General features: G+C 34.1%; 1 protein-coding gene across 1 annotated transcript; it reads right to left on the minus strand.

Moving 5' to 3' along the window:
• Positions 1–1660: 1660 nt before the first annotated feature.
• LOC131068532 (putative UPF0481 protein At3g02645) lies at positions 1661–2893 on the minus strand. The gene has a single exon (XM_058003728.2). The coding sequence runs from the start codon at positions 2891–2893 to the stop codon at positions 1661–1663; it is 1233 nt and encodes a 410-aa protein (XP_057859711.2).
• Positions 2894–12091: the final 9198 nt, after the last annotated feature.

Consider the following 12091-nt stretch of genomic DNA (forward strand, 5'->3'; position numbering starts at 1 on the left):
AAAAGAAATACTATTTTCAAATGAAATAGATAGAATTAAATAAAAGAATTATTATTTTTCAAATATTCAATTCACAATATATTGATTTGTATTTTACTAAAAGATTCAATATGCTTTTATCTTCCAAGAAGATAAAAATAAGAAAGTGGACATATAACTTATAAAATTCTAAAACATTCAATATCTGACATAAAATGAAATGATAATATATAAAAATAGGACAATTACATGAAGGTAGAAAACAAGAGTTAATGTTTCTATTGAGAATCTCATGCCAACATTCACTATCCATTTTATAGAATACAAATTTCTACTACTCCATATATTGCTAGAGTAGATCTATCATTTAGGTATACATACAAAACGATAATTAGTTTGTTATGATTTTCTGCTAGTTATATAGTTGAAAACTATTTGATAGTCATGAAATGAGAAAACTATTTGAATAAAACAACAATTAGTTTGTTATGATTTTGTGCTACTTACTTAATTGAAAAATTTTTGATAGTCATGAAATGAGAAAACTATTTTTTATGAGAGATGAGATTCAACTATGAAAATATGTAACAATGATTTTGATCATGGAATGTCTTTAATAGAATTGGCTGCAAGTAATACAAATTTTTAAACATGTAAGGTGCTTATTTATTACAAAGAGGTTGAAGTGCATTTTATACCATTAGAGTGCATGAGCACATAAGGTTGTTCTTCTATAGAAATTAATTGATAATAATGAGTAAACATTTTCTTGGTCAATCTTTTACACATTTAATATTCATTTGTAGAAGGATATATCTTAAGTATTTTTCTCGAATCTATTGATATGATCTAAATAATTAAATTTCTTCAGTTTAAGATCAATAATTAAGAGTTATCACCTTAAAATAATTATTTAAAAAACATAAATTTCATTTTTTTAGATGACACAAATTATTTTAAATGTCTTTCCAAAAATAAATTGCTATTATAATTTGTAACATAACTTAATATCGCTTTGCTTCCAAAAATTCAATATTTTATGCTTAATAAGCAATCTGAAATGCAAGAAAATTATATAATATATGTTTGAAATATTCAATACGCAGTATATTGTTTTCTGCCTCTTTCAAACAGTCTATGGGAGGATAAAAAATCAAAGAGAACAAGCATATGGCTTGATACCTCTTTGAAACATTGAATAACTAAAACATAAAAGGAAATGATAGAATAGTAATCTGGAAGCACCAGATATTCATGCAATAGATCTAGCATCTAAACATACGCCTAAATAAATAAGCAGTTTTAAAATGATTTTAAATTACTCACCCGAATTTGAACAGTTGTTAAATAAGCAAACGACCTGTACGACCGTTAGTGACAGAAGGGAGATTCCTCCAAGAAGAGAAGCGACTAACCATGGCTTAGAACAGTGGGCGCTCCAAAATTGAGCCCATAGAACCCTCCACCATTTTCTTCGGTAACCATTAATAGATTCTGAAACCGTGTCAATCTTTTCATAACATGGTATGTCGGTTGCCGGAACAGTGACAGTGTTCCAGAGCCGAGCCACATCTTCGTCGCTTCCAAGCTTATTCGCGATGATGCCTCGTCGCCTCAACCGAGCCACGTCCTCACTGGTGTTAATAAGGTCGTTCATGAACACCACATACCTCGTTATTACTTACTCTTTATCCTCCCATTGCGTCTCCATCACCAAAAGGTTTCTCAGTAACACCTCCGACCTGTCGTCTACGGTGAACTTAGGTAGGTACAGTGTTGACTTGCTCTCATTGAAATGTATGTGGCTGATTCCTTCGCCCTTCAATGCCTTGAATTTCACTCCTATCCTATGCAAATCTTTTATAGTGGGAACGTGACGGCCATCCTCCTCTGCTCTATCCCGCAAGTTAGTTAGATAGGATTCCCTCATTAACCAGATGAGTAACAATACAAACCATATGATTAAAACAGGGGAAATGAGAAGGACAAATATTACAACAGATACGAACTTTAGCATATTAATTATATATTTGAATAGCTTCTTTTTGTTTCTCTGACCATCTCTCAATGCACCCATGAGGAGTGCTTTATCGTCAGCTTCACCTTGATGATTTTCCTCTGTATGGTCTGTAGTAGAAGTAGATGGGTCTTTTATATTGTCGATCATATATTCACCAAGCATCTGGAGGATGTGAATTCTATTCTTGTAGGTCGGTCTGCCAACTTCCCCCCTTACCTCGACAGGAGATAAGTTTTTCAATGCAGACTCAAACCAGTTAGCTTCCCCGTCCCTCCCCAGTGCCAGCCTGATTTCTTTCAAAACCCAGAATGGCAACTGGTTCTCCAACTTGAACATATCTTTCACTATTTCATTCAACAAAGGGTGGTGGTTGTCCCTCTTAAGAATATGCTGCAACATGGTCTTCTCTCCGTGATTTGTTCCTGTCCCTTCCTGTCCCTGATTTCTTTCCGTGCCTTCCTCATTTCTTCCATCTTCAAAACTTCGGAGGACTTCTAGAAGGAAGCAACCGTCTCTTGCCAACATCCAGGAAAGGCCAACATCCCTATCTTCTTCAGGAAATCTGCCGATGACTTCTATGCGATAGATTTTCTCTAAGCGCTCCATGTGATTGCTCCTAAGATTCTCCACCAACGATTTGAACTGCCCATCAAATTTGCGGGCGACTTCTGACTTGAAATTTTCCGAGTCACTGAAATTTTCTGAGCGACCAGAAAGAACAAAATGTCGAGGACCGAAGGAGATCTGTTTAGGATGGTAGAATACCTCTGTCTGGTCATTCTTCAAACACGATGGAACAGCATAAAGGTCTTTCTTCTCAAGAACTGCAGGTGCGGCCTCTAAACTGTCTATGACGTCAATTGTCCATGTCTTCCAAACGCTCATGTTGGCCATATTTCTGCAACGCAGCCCAGATATTTTGCTTCACTTGCCCAGGGTTTTGAAATAATGCTACCACCGCACTAATTAATTCTAAATTAACGTGTCCAGCTGTTCTGTTATGCCTGCCTACGACACTGGCGCAAAGTTGAAACTTCTAAGTTGTAGATTCGTTCATGAGGGGTCGTAGTGTTTGCATGGAAATTGCAATAATTGAGTCGCGACATGTTTTCTGACGTAATAAACACTCTATTTGACGGGAAATTTTGGCATTTTATTTTGAGGGGTGGATTTCTGTCGCGTCAATGTCCAAATCTGAAACATCGAGGAACCCGCATGTTAAAATCGTACAGTGCAAAATACAGGTGACTTATGACCAACATACGGGAAGGTTCGTCCTCTCAATGTGGCATGTTCGTCTACCTTTCATTAGAGATTTTTATGTTGGTGATATGGGGAAGAAGTCTAGTAATAATTCATATTTAAATTATCATTCATTCAATTTCGCTAATTAAAAGACCACTAATAAAATCCTCTAGTGGGCTAATAGCTATTCATTGGTATATCTAGTAGGTTGAAAAAAAGTTAGTAATTAGATCAATTGTACAATTTTATTGGTACCAATAACACACATTTATCGGGGCATTTGTGCATAAGTACTAGATCAATTTGCAAAAAAAATTTGGTAGTCAAAGCAAATGTTTAACGGCGCACTAAGGAATATATATGGGATGTTGATTCAAATGACCACTTTTTGACACTTGTGTTCACAACGAATCCGACAACATTTATCATAACTACCCAGAATTCAAAACAATAGCTATAAGCAATTAAGTCACATACGAAGCCAACAAAAAAATCATCAAAATCCATAGTACCATTTAGAAGTTGAGGGTGTGCGAAGTTAGCTATAACATCTATTTGTAGCCTTCCCTTAAATATGTCATAAAGATTAAACCTTTGACTTGCACAATTACATATAGTCATATTGACCAACAATATAAAATTTGTTAATTAACAGGTACATGGTAACCTTTTTATTATCTTAATGGAGTAGCGTAATAAAAATTTGTTCATTGACATAGTCACTTAAAATTCTAAGGAAATTATATTTTGTGGAGTTGATTTTTATAATTGGACTTTCAAATGTAAAATCTAATTGAAATTATGCACAAGGGCACTCTAAACATATTTGAGGTTTTTTTTTTGGATGTAGGGAGTTCAAAAGTGAACACCTAGAGTCTAGATACCCACTAATTCTTTCCAAAAGGTTAGAATAAGTAAAAGGTTTTACAAAGAAAGACATTAATTATCGATTTGAATATAATGGATGTTGTTGGTTTCTTACATGATTTCATGTTTACAATTACTTATACATATGAAGTAAGTGTTCAAAGGTGTAAATCTATTATAAAATATCTATTCAACATGTGACTGGACATCATTGATAGCAACCTAGGACATTTAGGATTGAAAGACTTCTAGAGCAAGGTGAATGGAACCAGAGATACTAACAAGACTAAAAGAATGGCTAATAATGGTATTCTTGCAGAAAGAAGATTCCACACAACCATTGAATGCCCAAGGTAATGGTATTTAAAAAAAAATAGAATGTAGAATAAATAATATTTTCTACTCTTGAAGGTAGAATGCTAGTAGACCACACACAAAGCCAATTATAGAGAAATTCCATGTCATACTTCATCAACAATTAGTACTGACAACAATTAGAGATGGCCTATAACACTATAACTATAATGTAAACAATTGTTTAAGATATTCTAGTTCATTCATACTATGTTGTACCAAGATATGGTTCACTAGTCCCAAATTAAATGTAAAAATTTACATGACCAATTACGAACAACAAAATAAGCTAGAAGATTTTATATGGCTTCTTATTTGATGCACTCTTTGGGTAGGAAGGGAATGTATCTTGGACATACAAAGAAAGTTGTAGTATGCATGGACTAGATCAAATGAAAGTTTATAGTTTCTACCAATACTTGGACTAGAAGAAATCAATGGTGCATTATAGAAGAGCAACTATTGGATTTAATATGTATGTAGTAAGGATTTTAGGAGACATGAAAAAATTGAATGTTTCAAAAGTTGTCAATGAGTATAGTAAATGGATTATTGACTTTTTTACATTTATATACAAGAGGATAGAAGTATTTTCTAGAGCTTCCCACAAATGTGATCATATTAATAAATTGACTTAAAAAATTTATAGGACATGCAATAATTTGGAAGAAAAATAGAATATAGACGTACATGTTGTTCCCAATATGATAAATGTTTTACATATGTCCTTCCTTCCCTAGTGGAAGAGATTTAGATGTTAATATTGAAAGATACAACTTACATTTGTACAATAGTAGATAATCATTTGATCCACATTCGAATATGGTAAAGTAAGTGAGATCACAAATGAGACATGTGCCACATTTAGGATATATTCATAGTTTTAAAAAAAATCTATTCATGATTATTGTGCAATGAAAAGGAGTTACTAGAATTCAACTACTTTCTAAACAAATTTTTTGGAATTATTAATGTCCTAAATCAATTATCAAATGATGAGATTATTTTTCAAATTGTCCATAATCCCAATTTATGAAAATAAAATATCCTACATATAGGATGTCAAATTGTTGGGTACGGTTATCGTCGCACCAAACGATCGGTCTATCAATGCTTGCTACAACCACCAGGAACATTGAATCCACAAGAGGTGGTTAAACCATGTCACAAACCCACCGCTTGTGCTACATATGACCAAGGGTGCACCTTGCAACAATCTCCCCTTAGCGCAAGCAGTTTTTGAACCCGCAACCCAGCTCGGATACCATTTGTTGGGTATGATTTTCATTACACCAAAAATTTGACCTGTCAATGCTCGCGACAACCACTAGACACATAGAATCCATAGAAGGTGGTTAATCCATGTCACAAACTTACCACTTGTGATTCAGAGGACTAAGGGTGTAGCTTACAACACAAATAACCAATCAACATCAACCATCATAATCCAACATCTCACCTAAAATGTAAAAATATTGCTTTACAAATCCGACATGTATTGGTTGCAACTCTTTATCATATTGAATCTCATGGTACCTTATAATGATGTGTATTTTTAGATAATGAAAACTTTAGTATAGTCAAGGATCACAATAACATCCATGCTTTGTGTAAAGGTTCAATGATTCTGACAAGATAACTCCTTCACATAAGTCATTATTTGCACATCACGAAACAACTGTATATATTAGCTCCTGAATAATTCATGATAATTTGAAAATCAATACCACTCCAAAAAGTAGCAAAATAATAAAAATAGTAAAGAAAAAAATTTCCCTTTAGTGAAAACGATTTTTTTCATGCCTAGGTGTAGTTTCCTGTTGGCAAGAGACACTATACCGATGAAGATTAATACATGGAGATTGCTAGGGCTTGTCATTAATGGAAACTAATCCCAGTAATCCTATCTGGTATATGTAAATTGGAGTTACCAGATGACTTAAGGAGTTTTGGTTACTTATTAGGCATAAATCTAGAAGGTGGAACATAATGTGTAGATTCATTGAGCATAACTCATTTCTGGTTATATAGTTTTGGTTTCAGTATCATGGATAGATGATTGGATGTTTCAGGTAGCTTACTTTGCAATCCAATGCCAATTCTAGTGCAAGATTCAAGGACTGGTATCTGGTAATTCAGGAAGAAAAGAGTTATTCTTATGGTTGATGGTGTAACATATGGTTCAAAATACTTGCGATGATTTAGGTGGATGTTGATGAGTTCAAGGTGATTGTGCCATTCTGTGTGAATATTTTCATCATCTATTTTGGTTCCACATATGGATTTATGGACTGATTGAGCCGACGTGTCAGTACACATTTCATATTTTGTAGTTTTATGAAGTCGACTTGTTTGAGATCAATTTTGTTGGTGTAGATATATAAATCTGATCCAGATGATTATTTTGGTATGTGTGTATGTGTGTAATATGTGAATGTTGATGTGTGAAGTGTGAATGAGTATCAGAATGCAGATTTGATGCTCTAGTAGATGACCGTGTTGCAGAACAGGGCTGAAAGATAGAGTATTATCGAACAGTGAGATTGTGGTTAACCAGAATTGATTGTTGGCATTTGTAGATGCTATATTCTAGTTTAGACATTGTATTCACTATTGTATTTATTTTTGTAGGACAGTGAGTCCTCTAAGGTTGTTTCCCTCTTATGTAATTGAGCAGTGAACTCTAGGTAGTGTGTCTAAATGCAAGTGCATTCCCTTTTTGTAAAATTATCATACTCCTGGTCAACTTGTATAATAATATTGTGGGTACTCAATCTCACTGTAGTTTTTCCCTTTCTGGATTTCCACATCAAAATTATGATTTTACGGTTGTGTGGTTGATTGGTTTATGTTTTTGCACTTTTCGTTCATTTATTTTTATTTGGTGGTTAAAGAATCGGTTTAATAATTTTGTTACTTGTAGAACACTAGTTCATCCCGCCTCTCAGTGTTCATTGATTCCAACAATTTATATCAGAGCCTAGTTCCCCCGAGGAAGCCTAAGATCTTGAGGAAGATCCTAAAGATTGAATCAATGGACTCTAGTTTGCAGAGATAGGTTTCTGTGGAACTTGAAGACCTTGATGTGGCAAGAAATGAAGTAAGTTCCTTGGAAAAAACCTGAGTGCAGCTAAATACTTCATTGAGACATTGAAAGAACAAGTGAGAACTTCTAGGGACAAGAGAAAGGAGTTGATGGACAAACTCAAGGAGAAAGAAGAGCAAAGCATTGAAAATCAAGACAAGATAGATTGAAGACTGGAAGAAGAATGAAGAAATCTAGACTTAATCGTTGAAGGACAAATCAGATGAATGTTGTAGAATAAACTATGAGATTGATCAATTGATGCTTGAATTGGTTCAATCAAAAAATAATGGACATGAACCTGAAAGGCAAGTCATAATGTTGAGAGATGAACTTATTACCTAATGAGTATAAGGAGAAATTCAAAGCTATCTCAGCAAGGCTTGATGAGATGCTAACTTATTATTACTAATGAGTATAAGGAGAAATTCAAAGCTATCTCAGCAAGGCTTGATGAGATGCTAGAGAGTCAAAGAAGTGGAAAAGACATGCAAGGACTTGGATTTGAAAAAGGAGAACCCTTCGGTTTTGGACAAAGCAATCATCAACAAAAGATCAAGAGACCTCCGGTAAGACAACCTAATGCTTATAAATTCAATGGTAAATTTTTTCTTCAATAGATTCGGTCATATGGCAAGTCAATGCAAAATAAGAATGATGAATAATGGTCCTACCTTTACTAGTCAATGTTTCAAATGCAACAACATTGGTTAAAAGTCAAATATGTGTAGAATGATGAACAATTTTCAGAATAAGAGATGTTATGCCTATGGAATATTTGGACATATCTCTAACAAATACAGGAGGAGATCAAATCAAATGAATTTAGGCCTATGCAAGGAAATTTTGTTTGCCACCAATGCAACAAACCTGGTCATATTGCAAAATACTGCATAAGTAAGAACATGAGTAACAATGGTCTAGTAAACAAGAACAATTCAGATGAAAAGGGCAAAGAAAAGGTAGAAGAGATCAGCAATCAACATAAGAAGATGTGGGTTAAGGAGGAAAATTCTACTATTCAAAATGGCTCCACACCTGATTCTGGTGTTGGAACCTCATCCGGTAACTAGGGCATTTTGGCCTTAGGGTGAGTTTTTTATAAAAAAATCCTCAAAACCCCCTTTCTGAGATCTAGAACCAATTGCGGAAGGTTGAAGAAGATTAAGATCAGCAATGCAGATGATATCTAGAAGAATTCTTAGCAATCTGAGATTCCGGTGGAAGAATTCATGAAAAGCAAGGTATTTGGAAAGATTTTAGGACTGTGCATTTATTCAAAATGAAAGTTAGGTTTCTGAAGGATAAAAGGGGCTCATTTCTCACATTTCAAATGAAGAGAGAGAGAGAGCAGAGTAGCGAATCCAAAGAGATCTAGGAATGAAATCTGATCTTGTAATAATCCAATAATGACTCCTTGCATCCGGTTTAGATTGAAAAGGTATTTACCCACATACAAAGCTATCTATTTATACCCTAGTTTTCATAATGGAATCATCATCTAGCATTGGAACTCCTCTTGTTGTTGAAATTATTGAAAGAGAAAGTCCCGTGTTCAAGAAACGCCCATTTAAGTTAGTTGAAGACGATCTCAATGGTGCATTTTCCTCTCTACCATATGGAGTATTGCATAACAAAGACATTAGAGCATAAATACATTGCAACATTGAAGAATTGGGTAATCCAGACATGTTATCTCTATATGCTAAGTGCATAATAGATGACTTTGGGAATTTGAAATCATATTTCAAGTCATTGCAAGATAAGGGTTTTATTCAATTTGTTCATTTCTTGGTGTTTGATGAGCTCGAATGGGTGATGTGTATTCAGCGTCGAATCCACAATGAATTTCTATGGCTAGATAGACCCCACAATATCACGAAGCAAGCCATTCAAGTAGTAACCTATTTGAATGCAACCGGCAAGGTCCCTGGAGTTCGACATGTCAAGAATACAAATGTGATGGAGGTAACTGGTTCCAAGCATGATAACTGATCGATGAACATTAGTGACATTGTTGAATTTGATGTAAGATTTGCTTCAATGTTCATTGGATATAAAGTTTATTAGTCTAGCAGACAGAACTCAGTATCTGATACTGCTATTTATGCAACTTATTAGATGCTCAAGGAACCGAAGAAGTATGATCTATGTGAAATGCTTCTTAGTGAACTAATGAGCAACATAAAGAAGATCAAACAAGAAAAGAAGCATGTGTTCAAATTTGGTGCCTTGATTATTTCTTTGGCACTTTATTTCTTGAATGAGATCCCTGGCATTGGAAAGGTTCAATGGGATCATGATAAATCATTGGCACTCCAAATCAAGGAAGGGTTGCAGGTTTTGGGTGATACAGTTGTTCAAAAATATGCCTTATGGGGTTACTTCAAGACATTTCAAGAGATGATGCAAACAAACAAGATAATTCCAAAGGATATCGTTGAGAAGTATGAAGATACAATATGCTTCATGGTGGACAAGGATCAATGCCATATGAAAGAAGTTGAGCCACATATAGTTTGGATTTTGCCCATGGGATATGAGGTAGATGAAATTACACTTGACACTTATGCTTAGCACCTCCTTAGTAAATCAGTAGATGAAAAGGAGGAAATATTTGGCACTTATAAAGAGAAGAGTATGGACTTGCATATAAAGTTCACTAAGCCTGGTAGCAAGCGAAATGTGAGAAAGGAAGCTGAATAGCTTGTAGAGAAGATGGGTATAACCAATGAAGTTATGTAGAGGGCTAGGGAGAAAAACATATTGAAGGAGGAAGACATGGTGAAGCCTAAGTATACTAAACCAGTCTCTACTCCTCCTAAGTATTCAAGGACCAGTATCCAGTAATTTAGGAAGAACAAAGTTATTCTTATATTTGATGGTGTAACATATGGTCTAGAATACTTGGGATGATTTTAGTGGATGTTGGTTGAGTTTGAGGTGATTTTTTTATTGTGTGTGAAGCTTGTCATCATATATTTTGGGTCTGCATATGGATTTATGGATGGATTGAGCTGACATGTCACTACACGTTTCATAGATTGTAGTTTTGTGAAGCCGACTTGTTTGAGATCCATTTTATTGATGCAGATATATAATGTCGATCTAGATGATCATTTTGGGATGTATGCATGTGTATAAAATACAATTGTTTATGTGTTAAGTGTGAATGAATATTAGAATGTAGATTTGATGCTTCGGTAGATGACTCTATTATAGAATAGGGCTGAAAGATAAAGTATTATCATACAATCAGATTGTGCTTAATCGAAACTAATTTTTGGCATTTTTCGATGCTATATTCAAATTCAGACATTATAGTCACTCTTGTATTTCATTTTGTAGGATAGTGAGTCCTTTGGGGTTGTTGCCCTCTTATGTAATTGAGTAGTGATCTCTAGGTAGTGTGCTTGAATGCAAGTGCATTTCCTTTTTGTAATATTATCATACTCCTAATCAAAGTATAATAATATTGTGGGTACTCAATCCCACCATGATTTTTCCCTTTCTAGGTTTCCACGTAAAAATTCTGGTGTTATGGTTGTGTGGTTGATTGGTTTATGTTTCTCAACTTGCTTTCATTTATTTTTATTTGGTGGTTAAAGAATCAGTTTAATAAATTTTTTATTTGCAAAACATTGATTCCAACATTACCATGATGAAAATGTGACAAATATGCATCATGTCTAACAATCAAAATAAAAATAGTAAATTTAAAAAAATTCCTCATGTAAAAATCATTTCTATGGTTCCTTAGGGTAGTGAGTGTGATGAAAAACTAGTAAACAACCATCATGATTGATATGTGAAAGATTCCAAGAAAATGGTACGGAGAAAGAAAGTGTGTGATGGTAAAAACCATTATTATGAAACTTTGGATAAGTACTATCATGAAAACTTAGCAAACAAGTATCACATGTAGGACCAATTATCTATGTGGACCATTACAATTAAAATCAATTTGTATCATCTTGCACACCTTTTTTGATGACATAGGCACATAAAATTTTCCATCAAAATATCCTCACGATTAATCATAATTTCTTCTAGTGGGATATCATTATATGTTAATTAATATTTTTCATCAATTTGATTAATTAAATCCTTTCATTTCCCAATTCATTAAAATTATTTTCTAAATTCATTCTTAAATCCTAATCTCCATTATTCATCCTTATTTATCCCTATCTGTACTATTTCCTAAATTCATTTATTTTAATATCCTTCCATCCCCCACCAATTGCATTCACTTGAAGAATGTGGGCCAAATTCTCATACCTTCAACCACCTCCTTCATTCGTCCCACAACTTAATCTCTCCTATAAGGATGTCTATTTAATCAATTCTCCTTCTCACATTTGAGTCCCTTGATTTTCGAAACTAGGACATCATAATGCCCTTTTGAGATCATTTTACATATTTCTTATTTTCAATTTATTTGCAAATTGAGTCAACCATTCTCCAATCTTCATAGCTTATTACGCTTAGCACTAAAAGATTGAGATAACAAATGTTCATTGCAAGATCTTGTAGATAAC

Source organism: Cryptomeria japonica, chromosome 4 (genome assembly GCF_030272615.1).
Source record: "Cryptomeria japonica chromosome 4, Sugi_1.0, whole genome shotgun sequence".
Lineage (NCBI taxonomy): Eukaryota > Viridiplantae > Streptophyta > Pinopsida > Cupressales > Cupressaceae > Cryptomeria > Cryptomeria japonica.